Source organism: Bubalus kerabau, chromosome 3 (assembly GCF_029407905.1).
Source record: "Bubalus kerabau isolate K-KA32 ecotype Philippines breed swamp buffalo chromosome 3, PCC_UOA_SB_1v2, whole genome shotgun sequence".
Taxonomy (NCBI): domain Eukaryota; kingdom Metazoa; phylum Chordata; class Mammalia; order Artiodactyla; family Bovidae; genus Bubalus; species Bubalus kerabau.
In genome coordinates this window covers 134,434,476-134,460,321 of record NC_073626.1, presented here as the reverse complement: position 1 = coordinate 134,460,321, position 25,846 = coordinate 134,434,476, and the positions used below count along the sequence as shown (strand labels likewise).

At 40.5% G+C, this 25,846-nt stretch overlaps 1 protein-coding gene and 1 long non-coding RNA gene across 2 annotated transcripts; one reads left to right on the top strand and one right to left on the bottom strand.

Moving 5' to 3' along the window:
* Positions 1-1,896: 1,896 nt before the first annotated feature.
* On the bottom strand, positions 1,897-9,237 carry LOC129646577 (uncharacterized). The gene is made up of 2 exons (XR_008712046.1): positions 9,102-9,237; positions 1,897-2,182 (listed from the first exon to the last, which is right to left on the bottom strand). It is a non-coding gene; the product is annotated as an uncharacterized LOC129646577 (long non-coding RNA).
* CAVIN2 (caveolae associated protein 2) lies at positions 8,249-25,276 on the top strand. Its single transcript, XM_055572971.1, has 2 exons — positions 8,249-9,620; positions 19,671-25,276. The coding sequence occupies exons 1-2, from the start codon at positions 9,189-9,191 to the stop codon at positions 20,463-20,465; spliced, it is 1,227 nt and encodes a 408-aa protein (XP_055428946.1). The 5' UTR covers positions 8,249-9,188; the 3' UTR covers positions 20,466-25,276.
* Positions 25,277-25,846: the final 570 nt, after the last annotated feature.

The following is a 25,846-nucleotide window of genomic DNA, read 5'->3' as shown; positions in this document are numbered from 1 at the left end:
AGAGAAAAGGGGGAGGGGAGGGGTGGAGAAAGGGAAAGCTATGAGGGAGCAAGAGTGAAAGAGCAGGAAGAGCTGCCATTTTCAATCTGCAATTCAGTGGTTTCCATTTCTGCATCCAAGTCAGCTTTTACCATCTCTTAGGAAAAAAATATGGAGGAAAGAGAGGTAGGGGTCAGTGGAGCACTCACCTAATTTTTCAAAGGGCAGCCTGTGGAAGTGGCCTAGACCACTTCTACTTACATACATTAACAGAACTTGGTAAGGCGTCCACACCTGGTTCAAAGCGAAGCTGGGAAGTATAGCTTCAGCTGGTTGGGCATGTGCCCTCCTAAAACTCCATCACTGTAAAATTTACTATTTATGACAGAAGAACTTCCTGTCCTCTCACCTGGATTCCTGCAACATATCTGTGCTTAAATGTCCCTGTTTTGAGGAGGACTTCCTTGACTGCCCTATCTAATGTAGCACCTTCATCACTCTCTGGGCCCTTACTCTGTTTTATTTGTGCTCATAATACTTAGTGCTGTCTAACGTTACATTTTATTTTTATTATCTGTCTCCACCCCCACCCCTTAGAGCATAAGTTCCAGTGGAACAGGGACTCTGTCTTGTGTTCACTGCTGTTCCCAGCACCTGCTTGTTGCTCAGTAATGTCTGCTGTATGAAGCAATGGATGATGAATGAACAATGTTGTCTCCCTTCCTTTGATTTTGACAATAAAACAAGATGGGGAAGAATTTAGTTATCTTAACTGGCACCAGAATTCTTAAGAAAGTAGAAAACTGTCTTTCATGATAATAAAATATCTCCTTGAGGTAGAGGACAAAATGCAAAAGCCAGTATTTGAGTGAAATAGGAAGTAGAAACAAGGAGAAAAAAACAAACTGAGAAGAGGGGAACCAGTAAGATGTCAGAAATCTTCGTATGACCCTAAAGTTTCATTAATACGCTCTACACTCGTGGGTGCTTTGTGTGAGTGGATTCTGACCCACTTAAAGCAGGGGCTGGGGTTCACAACTAGGCAGGAATAAAGCAGCATGGAAATGGGAGTCCAAGAGGCAGACAAGGCCCTGAGAATGTAAGCCCCTCTGAGAGAATTCCAAAAATCATGGTATTCCCTAAATGAGAGCACATGGGAGGTGAAGCAGAGTCTACCTCTTATGCCAATGCTATACATTATCTTTGCTCCATCACTCATTTACATAGGGTTTCCTTATATGTTGCTGTATTTCACACTGACATCATTGAGGGGTTATATAAAGAATTGGTTGGCAGACATTAGGATTGTGTGATCGTGTGCTTTTCCATCATTAATCTTTCTAGGGAAAGTGAACATTCAGTTTCTCTCCGTCGCAAAAGAGTTGGATACAACTTAGCGACTGTAACCACCACCACCAAAAGGTAAAAATAATTATTAAAAAATCCTTATTTTGTTGTATAGTATTATTTTACTTTGCCTAAAAGGTCCATATAGTCAAAGCAATGGTTAGGCATGTACAGATGTGAGAACTGGACAATAAAAAAGGCTAAGCACCAAAGAACTGATGCCTTTGAACTGGAGAAGGTGCTGGAGAAGACTCTTGGGAGTCCCTTGGACAGCAAGGAGATCAAACCAGTCAATCCTAAGGGAAATCAGTCCTGAATATTCATTGGAAGGATGGATGCTGAAGCTGAAGCTCCAATACTTTAGCCACCTGATGCAAAGAGCTGACTCATTGGAAAAGACCCTGATGCTGGGAAAGATTGAAGACAGAAGGAGAAGGGGATGACAGAGGATGAGATGGTTGGATGGCATCACTGAGTTGATGGATATGAATTTGAGCAAACTCTGGGAGATGGTGAAGGACGGGGAAGTGCTGTAGTCCATGGGGTCACAAAGAGTCAGACACAACTGAGTGACTGAACAACAGCAATAGTATTATTTCAGGAGTTAACTTCTGGGGATAGTAGGACATATAAAAATATCAGATACAGGAGTTCAGTGAACAAACTTACACTGTTAATAATAATTCTTAATTAATTGCATTTTCATTGCAAACTACATTCACACAGTTATCTATTATTGTATAACCACTGTAAAGCTTAGTGACATAAAACAAAAATTAATAGGCATACAGCTTTGTGGGTCACAAATGTAGACAGGACACAGCTCATCTCTGCTCCACACCAACTGCTGCATCACCTGGGCAGGGAAGAGGAAAGGAAGTAGTTAAAGATACTTGAGACAACTACCTCATATATTTTTTTCTCCTCATATCCTCTCCATATGGAGAGGGAGCTACCTTAGGCTCCTTCATAGCATGGAAGGTTCACTATAGTCAGATTTTTTTTATAAGAAGCTAGTATCCCAAGAAACCCAGGATAAGATTACAAACCTTCACATTTCCTAACTTCAGAAGTACCAGAGCATTACTTTTGACTCATTCTATTCGGTCAAGCAAGCCACCAAGGCTATTCCAGATACTGTATGAGGAAGTAGGAATTACCCTGCACCTCTAATATGCTAAGGGGGAATCCGCTAAGTGGATTGCTTCAGTGGTGTCTGACTCTGTGCAACCCTATGGACTGTAGCCCACTGGGCTCTTCTGTCCATGGGATTCTCCAGGCAAGAATACTGGAGTGGACTGTCATGCCCTCCTCCAGGGATTCTTCCCGACCCAGAGATTAAACCTGAGTCTCTCATGTTTCCTGCGTTGGCAGGCAGGTTCTTTACCACTAACACTACCTGGGAATCACAGCAAGTAATTTTAATCTACCATATTGCACTTTCTTGGAACATAACCTCAAAATACAGATAAAATAGAGCCCCTATATCTTCCTTCTTTAATTTAAGGGAGTTAAAATCTATAAGAACAAGGACAAATGTATTTTATGCAATAATATACATTCAGAAATGGGTATAATTCCTTGCAAATGATTGGTGATCAATAAGTATTTATTCAAAGGACATATGAATCACTGCATGCTGAGAAGCATGACAGATCAACACGGGTAGCAAATATTCACTGTTGTTTAGTCACTCAGTCATGTCCTACTCTTTTGCAACCCCATGGACTGTAGCCTGCCTGGCTCCTCTGTCCATGGGATTTTCGAGGCAAGAATACTGGAGTGGGTTGTCATTTCCTTCTCCAGGGGATCATCTTGACCCAGGGATTGAACCTATGTCTCCTGCACTACAGGCAGATTTTTTACCATTGAGTCACTGGGTTTCTAGGCAGCAAATATCCATGCCACTTAGCAAAACCAAAACTCCCAAGCAAGAATATGCACATGGAAGCTCTGTTTCTCTTGATAGGAATCTTCCCCAGCTTCCAAAATAAAACCTATAACCACAAAGTTTCCAGTATACCTACTTTCTTAGTGTGTAGGGGCCATTCTCTCTTGATTCAAAGGCTGTAAGTATGCCCTGGCATCAGAAATCCCTATTGTGCCAAGACAAGATTACCACTAGAAATCATCTTTAGACACATCTCTCCAGGCAACACAGTCAAATGCAAATGCCATTCGAGGCTCCTGAGTTAGCCAGTTTTCTGGTTCCAGTGTCATTAAACAAGCTTCCATATTCTCAACCTCATTCTCTTAACTTCATTCATACAAGATTTTATGGTTAGATGAAAAACTGACCAGTGTCAAGAACTGTGAATGATCAGACTTTTTAACCATACTTGCAAACAAACATGTTAAACCTGCCACAGTTTTCATGGCAGAAGTTCAGAGACTCCAGGCTGAGAGACAAAGACTACTACTCTAGATACAGCAAGAACATAAACTTCATGTTCGCATTAGTTCCCTTTGCCTCCCCCCAGGTCACATGGGAGTGACACAGAAGTGGGTATAGGTAGATGCTGCACATTACAGATTTGCATCACCTGTGAGGAGCCCCAAGTTTAGGAAACTTCAAGCTTTCATAAGAGGTGGCAAACAACCTGCCTAACCTTTCCCCAGAGGAAAACATTATCATACTGGATATCAAATAGCCCTACCATCTGCTCCTTCTCTATTCTCTGCTACTATCTCTACTTTTCAAAGTTGCTCACTATACAAAAAGTTTTGAAAAGGCAGACCAGAACAAAAGATTGTCAGTGTTTCTGCTCAAAAGACATTCAGAAATATGAAGAATCATGGAGATTTGCCTCTCAACAGCCAGAAGTTAGGGATATAAAGGAGATATCACATTTATATGGTAGGTGGTAGAAAGATATTTCTAACACTAAGAGTAAAAACGTGAAAAGATTTCTCCTTCTCCTGGAAGATACTTTCCTTTTGTTTCTTCTACTTCTATTTCTCTCTCTCTTTCTCTCCTACTTCTTAAAAAAAAAAAAAAAAGCATTCAATGTGTTATGCTGTTCCTCTTTCTTTCACAGGGTTTATATACTCGTATGACCTAGTCAAGAGGCAAGCCATCATTTGAAAGGCTTTTGAATACTAAGGGCTCAAAGAAAAGATACATGGAGTGGCCAGCTTAGCCTTTTCTGCTTCTTTAGCCATTGAGGAGAACTTTCTTTTCTCTGGGCACATTATTCCAGGCCTATCAGGGTTCCCATACGGGTTTAAATGGAAAAGGCCAACCAAGGAGGACACTGATCTGCCTCTGCTTCTGGTTTAAAAATTATACTAAGGGTTAACCAAGACTTAGGGATTACTAATGATCTGCAATAGGGGCTTCCTTGATGTCTCAGCAGCAAAGAATCCTCCTGCAAGGGGACTTGCAAGAGATACATGTTCAATCCCTGTGTCAGGCAGATCCTTTTGAGAAGGAAATGGCAATCCACTCCAGTATTCTTGCCTGGGATAATCCCAGGACAGAGGAGCCTGGCAGGCACACGACTGAGCAACTAAACATCAACAAAAATGAAGAAGAAACCACATGGAGATGGATGCCTTAGCCAATAATAAAGCATTTTCTTGGAGTGACTTCTGTGATTAAATGACTTAGATATTTGAGGTAACAGTACACAGCTGGAAATCAGTTAGAGAATTCAGATCCCTAATTATCCCCTGCCATGACTAAAACCCTCATGTTACCCCATTCCAACACCACACCTATATATCTATACCAGCATTTGTCTACCTGCTTAGTCCTCCCAGTAAAGTGGGAGCTTTTAAAGGGCTACAAATATATGTCACTCACATTTGCAGCTCCAACACCCAGCACTTATTTCCCATTCAACAACCATTACAAACCAAGCAACCCCTTGCTACATTTTATTGCTGTACTAATTCTTCTTAAACATACTTTCACATGTTCAAAAACTAAGAGCCTCCTATCTGCCATTGTATCAAGTCTAACTCCACTACCTAATTTTTAAGGAACATCACAGTATGCATTAAGTAGATTTAATATTTCAAAAATTTCTCTTAAGAATTGATTGCTGAATTTCACTAATCTCTCTCAGACAGAAATAGGGCTTAAGATCAGGTAGAAAGTGACTGTATCTGCTCAGGGTTTCTTCAAATTCTAACTCACCAACAGTGCTTTCTTTTATTGAGTTTGCTTTCTTCTTGTATAAACTCTTAACGCCCTTAGAATTTATGTCACACACTATTACTTAGTCATATGCTATCTAGTACAGGACAGGTTCCCATTGTATTATTAAACAGCTCCTCATGGATCCTGTGATTATACAGTTGGGCAGCACAGCAAATTACATCATAACATGAAACTAGTCACTAATGAATCTATTGTTTTACTCACCAAATCGTGTCTGATTCTTTGCGACCCCAAGGACTGTAGCCCCCCAGGCTTCTTGCCCATGGATTCTCCAGGCAAGAATACCGGAGTGGGTTGCCATTTCCTTTCTCCAGGGGATCTTCATGACCCAGGGATCAAACCCACATCTGCTTGGCAGGCGGATTCTTTACCGCCAAGATGCCTGAGAAGCCCACTACAGAACTGATCACCTATAATTTTCAATCATTCACTCCAAATCCATAAAAATAATTATTTCTGACAAAAGGCAAAAGGAAATGAAACAAAAGTGGTAACTAATAGGGCCTTTGGTTTTATCTGTAATAGTTTCTTGAAAGAAAAAGTATATTCATGCTGAGGCAGACTGTCTCCAAAGATGGTTACAACAATCTTCGTCATGCTGCTCAACCTGTATCACAGGACTTGGCTGCTCCTCCCCTAAAGAAGTGAAGCCTATTTCCTGTCCCCTTGAAACTGACTGACCTGCTCTGACCAACAGAATGTGAAGAAAGTGACAAGGGGACAGAGTTTCAGAGCTTAGCTTTAAGAGATCCTGCAGCTTTTGCTTCCACTGCTTGGGAACCCGGTTCTCTACTAAAGAGATCAGAGGGAGAGTCCCTGGAGGCTTAAGGATAGAAGACAGAGAAATCCCAGAATTCCATTCATCTCAGTTAAGGAGCCAGACATGAGACTGAGAGCAGGATAGAAAACAGAAATCCCAGAATTCCATTCATCTCAGTTAAGGAGCCAGACATGAGACTGAGAGCATCTCAGATTCCTAGGTGAATATGTCTAATAGAGATAACCCATTCCATCTGAGCCCTGCCTAGCCAATTCCAGAATCATGAGTAAAGAAAACACATGATGGTTGTTTTCAGCCACTGAATTTCAGGCTGGTTTCTTCCACAGCAATAGACAACTGTTACTTGTGTTATTCAAAATTAATTTTAAAAAATAAATAAGCCACCTGCAAACCTTTTTTCCTGTTTAACAACTAGCCTCTCTCCATTTCCCATCTCATTCCATGTCTTTAATGTCTCTATTCATCTAACTGATTATACAGTCTCCAACAATGCAATGCAAAATCAGTGCAAATCAAGGCAAAATCAGGGCAAAGTGATTATAGCATGAAATTGCAAATCTTTCAAAACATGTTAAGAAATCATGAAGTTGATGAAGGTAACATTAGAGAAGCCCTTGAATTGTGGGCAACTCTTCTGGGAAATGAGAATCAGCAGCTGGAATAGTTAACATTTGAAGAAGAAAAAAATTCCCACAGATGATGGCACAGTAAGTGCCTCAAAAGGGAATGATTAGAATGTCAAAATTCAAGAGAGGCTCTTGGAAAATTGATGAAGCCCTCAAATATTTTTGCAATAATGACCCTCTTTATGATTTGCCCACAGAAGTCAAATGTAAAAAGGACATTGTGTCATGATACCATATAATTTTGTTAGAAAATTATGCTTCTCAAAATCAACACTTGATTCAGCTTTTGTTCTAATATTTAACACATCATGGACCAACTACATTTTGTTAAATGTAAGGTAAATCAATTTTAATAATTTTCTTACATTTTTTAAAGATAATGTCTCAATGAAATACTTTTACTTTTTTCCTATTTTTAAAAGATTCAATTTAAGTGGGTTTGGGGGGGTACCAATTATCTGAAGAAAACTGGGGGCCTCTGTAAAATCTTTGATTCCTCTCCCTAATTAGCAGGCATATGCACTGAGGCCAGGGTCTTAGACCACACTTTATGAGTATTCTCTAGACAGTTCACCAAGCAAAGAACTGAGCAGATAGTGTAAACTCACGTGTTCAATAAATGTGACAATGAATGACCTACTGACTGACTGGCTCACATGTAGATGCTGCCATTGAAGAATGGCACTTTATATCCATTATCAATCCCTGACCCAAAATCAGTTGGCATTTGTTCTCAAAACTGTTCATAGAAGGCCTATTACAAACTTTCTGCTAAAGCTCTTTCAAACGCTGGATACATTTAAAACCAATTCAAGCATGTAAAGTCGTTTCAGGAAATAAGCCCCATGTCCCAAGGGCTCAGCTGAGCAGGGCCACTTTTCAGAACAGGTGTGCCACTTCACTGAGCAGGAATTTGGAAATGTCAAACATTAGAAGCACTTCAGAAACTCCAACTCAACCTGCCTGAGAGTCATACTTCTGGGCACATGTCAATAAATGCCTTGCAGAGGTGGGCGTTTGAGAAAACCTCTCCGCCCTGATTCAAAATTAGTTACAATAAATCAGCATGGTAGGTTCTTAAACAGGTCACACCTTTTTTATTTGGCTTTTCCTGTTTCAATTTTACTTCTGATGCTGCTGCTGCTGCTGCTGCTAAGTCGCTTCAGTCCTGCCCGACTCTGTGCGACCCCAGAGACGGCAGCCCACAAGGCTCCCCAGTCCCTGGGATTCTCCAGGCAAGAACACTGGAGTGGGTTGCCATTTCCTTCTCCAATGCATGAAGGAGAAAAGTGAAAGTGAAGTCACTCAGTCGTGTCCAACTCTTAACCACCCCATGGAGGGCAGCTTACCAGGCTCCTCCGGCCGTGGGATTCTCCAGGCAAGAGTACTGGAGTGGGTTGCCAGTGCCTTAGAAACTGTTTAAAGTAGTTATTCAAAAAGTCCCCATCTATATTACATGATAACTGTCCATAACAGGATTTGATGTTTTAACATGCCTGAATTTCAGTCTCTTTCATTTTATCTTGCATCTCCAATTACAAGAGTAAGAACTGGGCTGTTCTTCTTGTCATTATCAGTTACTTCTATCCCTTTGAAAATTAAAAACCAATACTACGGGCTTGACTGCAAGTACCCTTTAAATTTGGCCTCTTTCAGTGGACACCAGGCATTCTGAAGCCCATCGGTCTGTTCCAGGGCAAAGGCAAACAATACTTTCCATTACAATAACTTGTATCCAGGGGGGAAAAAAAAAAAAAAAAACAGGCCTCTGCAGCATACGTAGCATAGCTGCCAGAGAAAAGTTTACTAGCTTTAGCCAATTGGAGGCTGTGGCCCTGGGCCAAATTAGCATGTTTCTCTCCGCCTCTAGATGAAGTCAGGAGTGAAATATGACATTGAACTTATTCTTAAAAAGGAAGAGGCACAGGAAAGGAAAACTAAACCTGCAGGAAAGTGCCCTGTGCCAAGGAGAACGCAATTAGGAAGCTGTGTACATGCCTCTGAACCCTGAGTGGTTCTCAGTTCTGTATCCTTCGCCTCCCACTGGGTGGAGTAGATCTTTTAAGAGCAGCTGGAACGCGATTCCCCTGATCAGTGTAGCCAGTTGTTGACTTTCTGAACCTCTGCCAGTCCTAGAGAGCGGTGCTCCGAGCTCAAACCAGAGCGCGAGGCTAGGCAACCCCTAACCACCAGTCCTTCTCACCGGGGCCAGAGGAAAGTGCCCATCTGCGCAGCAGCCATAGGGGAGGACGCTGTACAAGCTGAAAAGTTCCAGCACCCAGGTCCCAACATGCAGCCGGAGAAGGCGGCCAGCTCCAGTCCGGTGCCGTCCTCCACGCCGAGCCCCAGCCTGCATCTGGGGAGCACGGAGGAAGCCATCCGGGACAACTCGCAGGTGAACGCTGTCACGGTGCTCACGCTCCTGGACAAACTGGTGAACATGCTCGATGCCGTGCAGGAGAACCAGCATAAGATGGAGCAGCGGCAAATCAGCCTGGAGGGCTCGGTGAAGGGTATCCAGAACGACCTCACCAAGCTCTCCAAGTACCAGGCCTCCACCAGCAACACGGTGAGCAAGCTGCTGGAGAAGTCGCGCAAGGTTAGCGCGCACACGCGTGCTGTCAAGGAGCGCATGGAGAGGCAGAGCGCTCAGGTGAAGCGGCTGGAGAACAACCACGCCCAGCTCCTCAGGCGCAACCACTTCAAAGTGCTCATCTTCCAGGTCAGTGCCCCTGCTCTCCTCTCACCCAGCTGGGCCTCCTCGGCATCCAAGATCTCAGTCTGCCTGGCTCTCCCAGCCATTTGTACATCTGTCCTGCCTGTCAGAGATCACACACACACACATGCACACACATACACAAGGCATTGTCCTCTCTGCCTTGTGCAGGCGCCTGTGAAGTCTGCACACGGAGGGTGGGAATTTCCCGGATCACAGCCTGAACCCAAGGCCGGTGCCTCATGAGTTAGCAGGGTGGAGTCATTTGTCAAGAGCACGTGGATGCACTCCGTACAGGTTGGGAAGGTGAGCAGGTGCAGGCACCCTAGTCAAATTCATTTGTCTCTCTGCATTGTGAACGTGGGGCTCTGACTGCAGCTGTTAGTTGGACAGGGCAAATTAATTCAGCGGCTATTTATTAACTCTTTGTGGAAATGAGGGAATTGTGTAAGTTGTTTTTTTAAGCAACAAGTCAAATTTATAACTTTTTAAAGCATCCCTTTGTCCAAAGATCACCAGTGTTTGGGGAACTAAGTACTGATGACTGATTCCATTAGAAATGAACTAGCCTCTTCCTATTATGACCTTTGGTCAAAGTAATCTTGCGCTCTTTTCTAGCAAACAATGCACTAAAACTATACAGCATAACTCTACACACATGCTAGATATGCTTGTCATTACTCAGACCATAACTGTAAAGTAAAATAGTTACAAAGGCTAGACAAGAATATTTTCTTCTTCAAATGGTTGCCTTGGAATAAAACGGCCACTTAATTTTTTTAATGCCTCAATGATGCAATTAATGTAGCAAAAGGCTATTTGGGGACAGGGAGGTTGCGTGGGGCTGTTGTTCTGCCAAGTAGCGGGCATTTGTCAATCCAAGGGCAGCCCTGCCTAATGCTAGAAGCCCTTCCGCCCAGTGGAACCCAGCCAGTGCAGAGCCCAGGAAGCAACTGCCATCCCTGCCCCAGGGCTGTCTGGTTGTGACCATGTGAATAGGAGAGGATTTCAAAGCCATGGAGGGGAGAGGCTATAACCAACTGTTTGATTGTGAAAGGCACACAAGAAGAGCCTTCATCTCCCCAAAGAGATTTAGAAACTGGAATTTAAACCGAGGGAGCCTTCTTTTTCTAAATGAATCTGCTCTGCCAAGTCAGAACCTAAGCCCCCTTCCTCCATAAAAGGGAAGGCTCATCTCGCTGCTTTTTGTCCTCCCTAAACTACACTTGATGTTATAAAGCTTCAGGCAGCTGATGTCCTCCTATACCTTGCAGGCTTTTGCAGTCTGGAAATTTTTTAGCGTTTAATGCAAATGAAATAGCTTTTCATGCACCAGATGAACTGAAGAGAGATATGGTAACTGCGCCTTTCCCAAGACATACAAGATCCCTATATTATTAGTCTAAAAGATATTATAAATCTCAACTCTCAAGGCATTTCTAAATTAAATACTGATCTCCAAACAAAACCAAACATGTACAGACCTGTTTAAATCTGAGTCATCAAAGGAAATTTCCCTCCTTCCAGTATGAATCAGAGAGATTATCTCTTGTCCTATCCCTCAGTGAAGGAGGAAAAACAAGAAATTATTTATCTAGTAAAGGAAATCACAATATGCTGGGATCAGTTTTTGTTTTGTTTTGCCACGGATGTTCTGTGGGTGCTGGAGGGAGGGATGGGGGAAGATAAGTAACTAAAAATTTCAAGGGAACTGTAAATATAACATTTGAAAAAAAAAAAACAACTGTTGGAAACTTAAAGACATGTCCTGCTGGTGAAGCCCTGCCATGGTCTTTTTGTCACAGTGGATTGACAGGTGTGAAATTGCTGCCAGAAATTATAGGAATTCTCCATATAGTGAGGATAAGGTGAAATGGGCTTAAGACCATTGTAGAGGCTACAAGAATCCAAAGCAGTGTGTTCGGCTCCATTCAGAGCCTCTTAGCAAACAGCCCTCAAGGACATTTTCTAAAGAACAGTTTAGGAGACAAATGATTAGAGGCAAGGAACTGGATCTTTTTTAAGTCATGTAAGATCTTTTATTAGCCTAAAGTATATCAGAAATATTAACTATCAGGATACTCACTGCAAACTGACTGACTGCAAATTTGTTGAAAAAACAAATACAAGTGAAGTCCTTCAATGGGAAACTTCCTCTTTCTGGACTATTTTTAAGTAGGGGGTTTTAGAGTAGTAAATTATTATATCCATTACAGTTCTTATATTACTATATTCATTATGCCAATGGATATAATAATAAGTTGTGTTATAGAGTAGTCCAGTATGGGGGTTGAAAAAACATACATTTTGTCATACAGACACTGTTTCAATTCCTAGTTTCACTGCTGATCAATTATGTCCTCTTATGCACATTTTCTAGCTTTTCCCTCATCTATACATCTTATTAATATTTGAATATATTAATAAGATCAAAAGTATTTTGAGCTCTTAATAAGCCCTGCAGAATCTGCTAAGCATCTTTCTGTCGTTTATCTCAGTTGCCCCAATTTACAGATGAGGATGCTGAGATTCAGAGATGCTTACATCTTGTCTGAAGTTATTTAGTAAGCAGTGGTGAAGCTGGAATTTAACCTCATATTTAATTGATTCCAAAATGTGTGCTCTTAAATATTAATGTTTCTTCCCACATCTCTTTCTCATAGGGTGAGAAATAAGTGGATTAACATATTCAAAATGGTTAGTAACTGTCATGGTGTAAGAGCTCAAAGAATAGAAGCTCTTCCTGGGTGGACCTGAAATTCATTTGCATGGAGTGGCGGCTATACTTGTGCTGGTTAGAAATATGGCTTTTTAGTAAAAAAGTGATCCCACCCTACTAGGATCTGCAAACAGCTATGCTTTTGCTTTTTTATGTGCTATTTATTAAAAGCTACACACACACACATTCATTTACTCACTCCCACTTCTTGCCATACATTGTATAACAACTGCCTTGGTGAAATCAGTTACCACCAGAGCAAAAGAAAGCAAAAGCCTTTAAGAGCACAGGCCTCTGTCCAGAGGGCCTACTCTGCATACACCCTTCTAGTAGCTGCACAGTCTTCACTGTGCTGGGGCGTAGGGTAGATACTTTCTAGACCTGAAGAGTGAGGAGGGCAGAGACTGTACCGGGCACCACTTCGGGTCTTGAAATTGTTTGTCACTTTTGGTCTACTTGACCCCTATGCTAGACTTTCCCTATTAATCCATTGGTTTTCTGGTTTCAGACAAAAAAAAAAAATTAATGTAAAAGCAAGAGTAAAGGAAGAAAATCTGTCATCTGACCAGAACACATTCAGTCTTGTAGTGTTTAGAAGATTATGTTTCCAGTTTGTGAAGTCCTGTTGTGTTGTCTAAAATCTGCTGGTGCCTTTTGGTTGGTTGATTTGTTGATCTACTAGATACTTATATATTAGCATTTCTTTTTTAATTCTGAAATTTTTCCTATTTAAAAAGTCATTTAAGTCTGTTGAACTTACAACATTGTTGTAGCTGTTAAGCCTCTCATGCATTAGCAATTACTTCAAATTATAACCAGTAGAATCTAAAACTGGAGAAAATTCATCTCCTTTTGAGCAATAAAATAAACTGTAAAATTCCTGTTAAATTTAGCAGCTTCCCTTTTTATATTTTTTAAAAATAATAGCTTAAGATCTATGTATGAATTCAAAATACTGTGACAGAAGCCGGTATAAATGAAATAAGACTCACTGGGGTTGCTGATCATAAAGCAAATGCTAAAGACTAATAAGGCTAATACTTTGCTTGTACGTGCATAGGTATCTTTTACTAAAAATTAAATCTGTACAGAAAATCAGTGAATTTACTGTTAAGAGGAAATTTTCTCTGTTGATTGAAGAGACTAGAATTTCACAGTAACTGGCCCTGAGGGTGTGATACTCACTTAAGGCCTCTTAAAGTTCTAGTAATGATTATTTGAAAAAGCAGTCTGGGAATGATTTCAAATCCAGGGAAAAAATGAGAGTACTCATGAACAGTTTACACTTTCATCCACATAAAATTGTGAAATTGGGTGAAAAGAGTAGAAGTTAGATATTTACTATGACTATATTCATGGAGAATCAAGCCTATAAATGTGTTCAAATATTCATCATTTGGGTTCCTTTGATAAGAACAGAATTTTAGAAAGGTGCTAAACTTATAACATCTTCAGACTATTTTAATTGATTTTTTTATAGACTATACTTCATCCAAAGCCACTGTTCTGAAAACTATTAATTTAGTACAGACTTAGAAGAAATGAGCATATAGGTAATCAAAGCCACATTTATATGACAACTCACGATGTTTATATCACATTGATTAATATTCCAATAAGGGGATTTGGTTTTGATATGCTAATTATCCAGTGACCTATAGTTGAGGAGATAAACAAAATACTAGTTTTTATGTTATAATTTACACTTACTGAATGCCAGCATTGTCTCGGGCATTTTAAACAAATAACTGATTGTTGTCAGTATTTCTTCAAAAAAATCATTACGTCTCTCATATATTAAAAGTCTAGATTCTCAGATGCAAGGCTTCCAAATAAATGTTGCCCCCTCTGTTGTTTTGTAATCTGTATCTATTTGAACAAATAATAAATGTTCTCCAGTGCAACTCAGGTCCTACAGTTTTGATTCTTGAATGAAAAAAAAAAAAAAAGTTTGGCATTTGTACCTGTGAGATCACTTTTGCAATCTGTTAACAAGTTTTTTATGAGATTTAAGTTAATATCACAGAATCAAGTATTTTAGAGATAGAAAGTGAAGTAGCTCAGTCATGTCCAACACTTTGCAACCCTATGGACTGTAGCCCACCAGACTCCTCCATCCATGAAATTTTCTAGCCAAGAGTACTGCAGTGGGTTGCCATTTCCTTCCCCAGGGGATTTTCCCAACCCAGGGACCGAACCCGGGTCTCCCGCATTGAGGGCAGACGTTTTACCATCTGAGCCACCAGCACCTCAATAATCATTTAGTTTAACGTCATTTTATATCAAAGGAGCAGAGGCCCTCAGAAACAAAGTGACTAGCAAGGATTCATTTGATTAATAATATAAATTATAGTTGAATTATGAAATGAGTGAAAACAAATACTATAATCTCATTATGGCAAAGTTCATGTTTACTGGTTTTCTACAAGAGCTTTTAAATAATTCAGTGTGATTTGTTTTTTGTTTTGTGGGTTTTTGTGTACAACAAAGAACACCTAACCAGTGTGATCTTAAAAAAGAATTGAACCCTTGATAACACTGAAAAATAATGAAACTTTTAAATCCTCGAGAATGTGAAAGACTGCTCAGGGATTATAACTAATGCATTTTATTCTTATGACTTGCTGATTCCACTGACAGCTGCCTTAGGGGTGCAGTTCTAATCAATGGCTTTATCTACTTGGCAATCTATACCTCCAGAAACACAAATCGGAGAAAAACCATCAATGTGTAAAAGAGACCTACAAATCAGAATGTCAGGTGGGCATGGTTCCATTTTAATAACTAGTATTTAGAGATTATTGGATAAAACATTCCATGGACACAAATTTATGGTCCTCATATCCTTCCAGGATGCCACCACATCCCTGTGGGAATGTAACCACCTTTGTTGTTTCCTAACAATGAGAATGATAAGTTAGTGACAGGAGAGCAAACTGCCTATTCAAGCTTTGACACTGTAGGCTTCCTTTTCTAAGGCTAGTCATAGAATCTTCTCCTTTAATGTTGTGTATCTATTTTTTATGTGCAAAGAGGCTTTGCTTCCATGAGCATCAACCCAAGAAATTCCCAGCATGTTTTCCAGTTTCTCTGTGTTGATATCTACATACAAGACAGAGACTATTAGTTAACAAGAATTAATATGAACAGCAAACAAGAGAAACTGCAAGGAGAAATACCGCTTCTCAAGAGTTCTTTTCACTCCTTTTCTCTTTCACGGTATAAGCATGAAAACATTCAAATAATATTAATATTCATATATGTTAGAAGTGTACTGAATGATGGCCCATTCCAGCATGCCTATCTGGAGAATTCTATAGACAGAGGAACCTGGTGGGCTACAGTCCATGGGATCACAAAGAGTCGAACACAACTGAGCGACTAACACTTTTCACTTTTACATGGTCCTTTAAAAGGTCAGAACCAGGAGCAGCTGCATCAGTGGGGCTACATACCTTTTCGCAAATAAATCTGCAAGGCAAACAGTCAACTGCTACTGGAGGCCTCTACTGGGAAGAACTACCCATGGAAGCCACACAACCCATAACAGATTCTTAATGCCATATTAAGAAGTTACAAACCCTAAGTGAATATATAGGTAACTAGCATAGTTAAACCTTGACAGAATTGAGGATGATATTTGATCCTCTCCCTTGAAAGAGCCATCAATCTTAGAATATTTAAGAGAAAATAGGTTAAAAACATTACAGCAGGAGTCTGAAGGGAGAAGTATCACCTCACCCATAGGCAGGTGAAATATCACGTGTTTCCATGAGGTATGTATGTTAGGGACTAAACAAAGACAGGTGAGCGGGTAAGACTGGACACCTGGGGAACAATGCAATTACAGAGGAGCCACTGTCTGTAGTTCAAGTTGAATTTCCACCACTCTAACAGTTACTTGATAGTCAAATACATCTATATATTTTATTAAAGCATAGAGATTTTGAAGAGTGTTAGCATTCTTTGGCTTCTAAACAAACATTATGGAAGTGTAAGACCTAATGTACTTAGATGTTCACAAATTCCTGTGTGAAAGGAAAGGACTGACCTTCAGAATAGAACTATAAGAAGTCATAAAATAAACAGTGTCCAGTAGACATAACACAAAATACCACTTGAGTAATTAAGATGACAACAGAAGCATAGCAGTTGGCCAAGAAGACATATCTCACTTGTTTCCAGTTGCATAAAGACACATCCAACTCATTCTGGATTATGTCTGTATCTGCTAGGTTTACTTTCATAGTTGGCATCAAAGAGTTCTTGTACAAATTTCCCCAGCATTGTATGAAAGAATTCAATTGGGTTTCCCACCTTTCCTCAACTGCCCTCATGCATGCAGTGTGATCCACCAACAGATGACTTCTGATTCACCTGATAATGGACTTTTCCCAAACCTGTCCTCAAAGGACACCCAATAAGTGAGACAAAAGTCTAAGACTCAACAGTTAACTGTGCTTTTTTGACCATAAAATTTATACTGTATTAAAAATGAAATATTATTAGTTTAAGTCTTTTAGAAGTACAATTAATTTGTCCATCTTTTATGGAGGTTGAAGAAAGGGAAGTTATCAGAGAAATCTTTTGATTACCCTGAGATTATACTACACGAAATGTACTTCTTATCTAGTAACCAAGGTTTATTTTTACAGTTTTCCACCTGACTTTCTGCCTTCTTCACTAAGGACATTTAATAACATTTCACTGAGCTCTTGGTTTCTTCCTTTCCTGGAAGTAACTCCTGTCAAACCTTCCCAACCCTCTTGTCAAATCCCAGAAGTAATTTTGCTTCTGGACTAAGTATCAGAGCCCTAGCTATTTCTGTAGTCTGCTACTCATCCACTGAGAATAAAATCCTTCCTTAAAAATGAAAACCATTGAGCCCCATAGGCCTGGTTCTTCTCTTCCCAGTGGCAGCAGCAGTCAGCAAACGTCCTTCCAGACACAGAGCTAAGTCCATTCTTTCATAGTGTCCGACAGAAGGGTAAGCTCCATCCTCAGTGCTCTCTTAGGAAGCCTCCTCACCCAACACACACTCATTCAACAGATAGCTGCTAGCTGTTAGGCACTACTCTAGTCGCTGAGGCATAACCGTGAACAAAAGACAAAAGTTTCCACCCTCTCAGGGAATACACATCAACGAGAAAGAGACAAATCGAGACTTGTAACATGGCAGAGCTGCTCTCTGTAAAGGTCCATGTTATAAACGACTCATGGGAATCCCGAGCGCCTTCCAGTTTTTTACTTTATTATACTGTGTTTCTGACACATTCTGTGATATTCAAAATGGGAGAGTGTGGAGAAAGCTCTGGGGAACAGAGTTTGTGATTTCTTCATTCTACCGGGGAGCCTCTTCAACCAGATGCCCCAGTTTCTGCTCTACCCAAAACTTTGTTTCTAACCAATGCATGGAAAGGACTCTGTTATGAGTATGTGTGTGTAAGGGGGAGACATGGAGCTGTATCTTTTTGGAGAGTAATGAAATTATACTACTTGGTGGTTAATAAGGAGAGGGATTTTTTATTTTCTGTAGATTAAAACATAGTTCACTTAGTCTTTGTAGGGAGAAGTTATAGGTATACACCCATAGAACATATTTGTGATCATAACCCCAGTTTTATTGACTTTTGAGTCAATCAAAATTGCCAAATGGGAAGGAAAGTTCTTACCATTAACATAAATTTTGCAAGAAGTTTAGCGCCCACATGGACTTATAAATTCACTAAGCCAGTTATTTTTCAAACTGAAAGTGTACTGGACAGTCCACAATATAATAGGTAACACTGAGACTCAGCTTGCAAACCCGGCTGGCAGTGGGCTCTGGAGCCTGGCCCACCTCAGTATTCTTGCAGAACCCCTCACACACTTGGGAATGCAGTCTGAAAGCTGCTAATCTAGGTCAAATCCCCTTGCTCACATTTGGAAGAAACTGAGACCCACGGAGATTAAGCTATTTGCTGAAGGCCTCCCAGCCACTGTACAGTGCAGCAAGGATTGAGACTCAGGCCTCCTGCCACGAGTTCTGCCCACAGTGCCATTTCTCCCAGTGAAAATGTGAGGGCACCTTGCTGGCTGGCTCTCATTGTCCTATATTTAAAGAAAAGTATAAAAATCAAAGGGATTCCTCTGCTGTATGACCCAAGGCTGTCTGAATTCAAATCTCTTTGCTTTGCAATGCTGGAAAACCATCTCCCTTGCACTTTGGAGGCAAGTTTTCAGGCTCTGCTCCTGCAGCCTAGTGAGAGGCAGATCCTTATACACCTAGAAGCTGGAAAAAGAGGTGTGCTGGGAATAAGGGGAGGGGAACAGATTCCTGAGTTTCTCTGTTCACTCTAGGTAGGGGCTGAAGTATTCTTGCCCAAGGAAGTCCTACTTGACAGATAGGCTTATAAGCTATACCTGGCAGCATGTGTCCCCCTGATGATTCCAGAAGGCCATAGTATATCACCTCTCCTTATAATGCTCACAAAGGACCTTCTAAACCACAAGGTTTCATGAGTTGGGTCCCCAGTAAGACTGGACCTTCCGTCCTTGACTCCAAATTTATGTCATTAGAAAAATTATGCATGCTTAGTCGCTTCAGTTGTGTCTGACCTTACAACCCTATGGACTGTAGCCCGCCAGGCTCCTCTATCCTTGGGATCTCCAGGCAAGAATACTGGAGTGGGTTGCTTTGCTCTCCTCCAGGGGATCTTCCCCACCCAGGGATCGAACCCACATCTCTTATGTCTCCTGCATCAGCAAGCTGATTCTTTACCTCTAGTACCACCTGGGAAGCCCCATTAGAAAAAAACAGATATGAAGGTTGACTATACCTTTTCTTTTGACTTCTACTTGGGGAGAGAACCTGGTGTCTAACAAATGTTGGTGTCTAACATTTGAGGAAAAGATGGAGGCAGGGGCAAGAACTGGGAAGTCCTCACTTTTATCTTCTAATTTGACCTCCAGGCTCTTTTGCAGTGGGTTTTGGCAGGAATAGAGCCTGAGGGTAGGAGAGAGAGGCCCTTCTGAGTTCACAGTAACTTACTTTAGCTCCTTTATCTAGGCAGCTTCCTGGTCTATCTGCACCACAGCCCACTTCCCTCCCTGCCTGTCACTGATAGAGCCCTTGCCAGATGCCCTCATAATATTCCCAACAGGCAACCCGTGGCCTTACCCAGCCTGAGGTGGAATGACTTGATCAGTTTAGAATGAACCCTTCATATTCTAGAAAGCTAACGCCACAGACATTGGGTTTCTGTCATGCCAAAAACACATAACACAGAAATTACAGCAGTTCAGGACTATTTGTGATATGCGTTTTAACATGAAATCTACACTGCCCATCTTTTCAGGAAGAAAATGAGATCCCTGCCAGTGTGTTTGCAAAACAGCCAGTTTCCAGCCCAGGGGAAGAGAAGGAGGGGGAGCACGCTGACGAAAACAAGTCCCTGGAGGAAACTCTGCACACAGTGGATCTCTCGTCCGATGATGAATTGCCCCATGACGAGGAGGCCCTGGAAGACAGCGCAGAAGAAAAGATGGAAGAGAGCAGGGCAGAGAGAATAAAAAGATCCAGTCTCCGGAAAGTGGATAGCCTCAAAAAGGCATTTTCTCGCCAGAACATTGAGAAGAAGATGAACAAACTGGGGACAAAGATCGTATCTGTAGAGAGGAGAGAGAAGATTAAGAAATCTCTCACTTCCAATCACCAGAAAATATCCTCAGGGAAAAGCTCCCCTTTCAAGGTCTCTCCTCTCACTTTTGGGCGAAAGAAAGTCCGAGAGGGAGAAAGCCCAGCAGAGAATGAGACCAAATCAGAAGACATGCCCAGCAGTGAGATGGCCAACGACTACGAGGAGAGCTCGTTTGCAGAGGGTCTTTCCGAAGCGTCCCTCACCAGTGCCCTGGTGGAAGGGAAGAGCACGGAGGGAGATGCTGGGACGGCGGCCTCGAGAGGGAGTGACTCAGCCATGGACAGCAACGTCGACTTGACTATTGTGGAGGATGAAGAAGAGGAGTCAGTGGTCCTGGAACAGGCACAGCAGGTGCGCTATGAGGGAGACTATGTGCTAGCCTCCCATGAAGCAGAGCGGTCGGAGGAGGAGCCAGTGCAGCCAGCTGTGCTCCAGGTGGACCAGACTGCTTAAATGCACAGCCCTCTGTGAACAAGCTTGTGCTTTCAGTTAGGTGGATGACCAGAGCCTAGAAGCAAACTCCTGCACATCTCCAGCACTCCCCACTCACACCATGTTACTGTCTAGACAGTCATCACTTGCTCCACAATAGGCACACACACCGTGACCAAGATTTACTATGAAGGCAGCCTGTCAGGGTCTATGCTTCCAATGTACCCTTGACTTCCATTTCTGTAGTTCCTCAAGACTGCCCAGAAGAAGAAATGGAGCAGTCATAAAACACTGATCAATGCGGCTAAGTCAGAATCACCAGAGGCTATGTAAGATACTAATTATGAAATATGATTCATTTTCTGTCATTCCATGAGCTTTCTGAACAGTGCATCAATAATATATTGAATTTCCATAGAACTCTGTGAATCTATATTCTTCAAGTGTGTGATTATATAATATACATATGTATTTAAGCTAAAGAGATAACTATATTTCAGAAAGAAAACACTTTTCCTAAAAGAAAAAGGTTAGAAGAGAAAGTTCAGTTGCATATTCACATAGTAGAAACCACTTTATTGAAAATGAGGGTGAAATGAAATTGAAAGACATTCAGCTAATGAAGTAAGATATGTAGAAAAGCCAGGACTATTAGAAAAAACTAAAGGGAAGTTGGAAAATAGGGAAATAGGAAACAAAGAATGCCAAAGAGAATGAAGACAGAGAGAAAAAAGCATGTGCTCAAAAGTAAAATATAATACTAGTTCAAGTATTTCACTCCTTATATAACAATACTAAAGAAACTCATATATGTTGGAATAGTATGTTATATCTTCACAATATTTTTATTTTCTAATATTTTCAAATAATGTAAAAAACACTTTACTATGTTAAAGGTGCATTTTTCCTTAATAAAAGACACTACAAGTACCTCTCTAAAGAAATTCAAAAAAATGTCTCTTTAACATTGGAATGAACATTAATCTTCAAACTTAATACATACTGCTTTTCTTAGGAAGTTGAATCATACTATTCTTTATTATTTTCCAGATTTGAAATAATCCTTGTACTCCAAATGATGTAATGTAGGTTTATAAGCTGTTAGAATCAACAGGTTGGGAAGGGAGGATTCTAGTTTTCCTTTTTTTGTACATAACAGTAATTTCATTCCAGGTCATATTTTATTTATATATTTTCACAGAATATTAATATGTTTCCTAACTTCTTAAAGTATGCTAGTGTTCATGTGTATGTGCACATTTACTCAGACAGAGTAGTTATTACTATTGCCTAACATTATACTAAAATATTGCTTTATTTTTAATTACAAAATGGTAATGTTTTAAGAAAACTATTATTATAGTTTAAAGACAGTTATATCAGAGAGCAGATTTCCTACCTTTAGTATATACCACTCACTATTAGTAATCTTATAAATATAGATAATCTGAAACAGTGTTAACAAACTGTGCTTTGCCTTATGAAAGGAAGAGTATTAACAAATGTACTAATGGCATAACTGATACAGCTATGTCCTTATTTTGCAATAATGTACCCCATATGTTATATTGTTGAACTAACAATAACTGTTGAAGAAGGCTAAATAAACCAAAAAATAAAAAGCATCCAACAATGTCAGTTTCTTGGTGGAACAATTTTAAAATAAGGAGAAAGAACTGATTATTAACCTCTCTTCAAAATATAGGCCATAATGTTGGTTGTTTCAGTCTTGATTTCATCTATTAACTCTGCTTCCTTTTTTCCCTGATCTCATTTAGAAATCCAAGACTCATTCTTCAAGTTTAACTTTCTTGACATCACCTTGCCAGCTCTGGAGAGCATCTGAATTTATTGTAGCAGCTGATGAATTTGATAGTTCTATCTGCATTTGTATTATTTTGTACCAGGACTTATAATACCTCAAATAGCCCTGCAAACATGAATGTGTTGAACTGTATGTATTGAACTGTACATTCAGTTTATTCACAGAGATACACCTTGGCTTTCTGCAATGCCATCCAGTTGGTTGAAGACTTAATTTCACTCAGGGTCCTAAACATGCCTGTTTAACCTTTATAAGTTGCTGTTACTTCTTGCAGCTGAGGAGCTGGGAGATCCAGAGCTAATGCAATATTTACATTTGCTTTTCAAAAATGCTTATGTCACTTGTTCCTAGAAACTATCTGCATGTCAGTGAAAAACTGCACTCAGGTATCTTTTTGGATTTGATTGACAGACATTTATTCTGTATTCCTCATTTGATGCATTAAAATCCTGATCAATAAAACAGAGAATCAGGAGAGATGAATGTCAGAAAATACATACTGTAGCGATTTAGAGAGAGTACCAGTTGTGGAAATGAAAACTATTCTGTATTATTCTTGAATTATTTGCATACTGGTGGAGCTTCAAAGTCCCCAAATTAGTTATGTCTTCTTCACACCTATGCAATAACCCATTCCTAACATTGTGCCCAGAGCTCAAGAACTGGATTGGTTTTCCCCCAAGGATCGGTTATATGTTAATAAGCACCGAGATCCATATCTTAGAAATATAATTCAAGAATAAGAAGTGTCTATTACATGGATCCAGGCACTCTGTCTATCAGATCTAAGAGAAAAAAAAACGCAAAAAGGCAAAATGATTGTCTGAGGAAGCCTTACAAATAGCTGAGAAAAGAAGAGAAGCTAAAGGCAAAGGAGAAAAGGAAAGATATACCCATTTGAATGCAGAGTTCCAAAGAATAGCAAGGAGAGATAAGAAAGTCTTCTTCAGTGATCAATGCAAAAGATCTCCTCAAGAAAATTAGAGATACCAAGGGAACATTTCATACAAAGATGTGCACAACAAAGAACAGAAATGGTATGGACCTAACAGAAGCATAAGATATTAAGAAGAGGTGGCAAGAATACACAGAAGAACTATACAAAAAAGATCTTCTTGACCTAGATAACCACAATGGTGTAATCACTCACCTAAAGTCAGACATCCTGGAATGCAAAGTCAAGTGAGCCATATGAAGCATCGCTATGAACAAAGCTAGTGGAGGTGACAGAATTCCAGTTGAGCCATTTCAAATCCTAAAAGATGATGCTGTCAAAGTGCTGCACTCAATATGCCAGCAAACTTGGAAAACTCAGCAGTGGCCACAGGACTGGAAAAGGTCAGTTTTCATTCCAATTCCAAAGAAAGGAAAAGCCAAAGAATGTTCAAACTACCACACAATTGCACTCATCTCACATGCTAGCAAAGTAGTACTCAAAATTCTCCAAGCCAGGCTTCAACAGTATGTGAACCAAGAACTTCCAGATGTTCAAGCTAGATTTAGAAAAGGCAGAGGAACCAAAGATCAAATTGCCAACATCTGTTGGATCATAGAAAAAGCGATAGTTCCAGAAAAACATCAACTTCTGCTTTATTGACTATGTCAAAGCTTTTGACTGTGTAGATCACAACAAACTGTGGAAAATTCTTTAAGAGATGGAAATACCAGACCACCTTACCCACCTCCTGAGAAATCTGTATGCAGGTCAAGAAGCAACAGTTACAACTGGACATAGAACAACAGACTGGTTACAAATTGGGAAAATGAGTACGTCAAGGCTTTATATTGTCACCCTGTTTATTTAACTTATATGCAGAGTACATCATGCGAAATGCCAGGCTGGATGAAGCACAAGCTGGAATCAAGATTGCAGGAGTCAATAACCTCAGATATGCAGATGACACCACCCTTATGGCAGAAAGTGAAGAGGAACTGAAGAGCCTCTTGATGAAAGTGAAAGAGCAGAATGAAGAAGCTGGCTTAAAACTCAACATTCAAAAAACTAAGATAATGGCATCCAGTCTCATCACTTCACGGCAAATAGATGGGGAAATGATGGAAACAGTGAGAGACTTTATTTTCTTGGGCTCCAAAATCACTGCAGATGGTGACTGCAACCATGAAATTAAAAGACACTCCTTGGAAGAAAGTGAAAGTAAAGTCGTGTCCAACTCTTTGCAACCCCATGGACTGTAGCCTACCAGGCTCCTTTGTCCATGGGCTTTTCCAGGCAATAGTACTGGAGTGGATTGCCATTTCCTTCTCCAGGCGATCTTTCTGACCCAGGGATCGAACCCAGGTCTCCTGCATTGTAGACAGGCGCTTTACCATCTGAGCCACCAGGGAAGCTATGACCAAATGACATATGGTCATTTAATATGACAGCATATTAAAAAGCAGAGACATTACTTTGCCAACAAAGGTCCATGTAGTCAAAGCTATGGTTTTTCCAATAGTCTTGTATGGATGTGAGATTTGGACCATAAAGAAAGCTGAGGGCCGAAGAACTGATGCTTTTGAACTGTGGTGTTGGAAAGACTCTTCAGAGTCCCTTGGACTGCAAGGAGATCCAACCTGTCCATCCTAAAGTGAATCAGTCCTGAATATTCATTGGAAGGACTGGTGCTGAAGCTGAAACTCCAATACTTTGGCTACCTCATTTGAAGAACTGACTCTTGGGAAAGACCCTGATGCTGGAAAAGACTGAAGGCAGGAGGAGAAGGGGACAACAGAGGATGAGATGGTTGGATGACATCACCAACTCGATGGACATGAGCTTGAGCAAGCTCCGGCAGTTGGTGATGGACAGGGAAGCCTAATGTGCTGCAGTCCATGGGGTCGCAAAGAGTCAGACACGACTGAGCAACTGAACTGATACTGATCCTGATTACATGGATCACATCTCACAGAAATACAGCAAAGATCTCATTTTTCCATGCTATCTTATTTTTTAAATATATAGACATATATTTCAACAGAAATATTTTCTTCTCTCCCTTTCCATTTTTGAATCTAGTATAGCGTTGCATTTCTTTTTCTAAATAAAAATAAAAGACTGGCACTAAGGCCAGTTCTATGCAAAATAAAGATTTTTTTTTACATTTATTGTAAGATGAAAGCTCAAAATGTTTCTGCTTTGAGCGATGTTCATGCAGAACAAGGTTTGACCCTCCTATATTTCAGCTTACTATCAGGAAACTAAAAGCTCCTTTGACATAGCCAAGCTGCTAGTGCAAATAAAGGTTATAACAAATGTTATTTGGTGCATTAGGACACTAATGCCCAGGCCCAGTTAATTCTTGCCCAAAAGTTTGTTTACTGCCCTGCAGCCCAAGTCTAAGTGATTTTATGTTGGAGATTGGGAGTATGAGGAATTGAGGTACAGGGAGCAATCATTATTAACAGTTCCATAGCAACCACAAGTCTTTTCCTAAAAACCAAGACTCTGACACTGCAAAACAAGTTTTAGATGAAATTGGCATTGGACCTTTGTATACTGCTTGATCTGGGTATCGAGATAGAGACTTCTTCAGTGGGGACCTCATTTCTAAAGGGAACAGGCAATAAGTCCTATTAT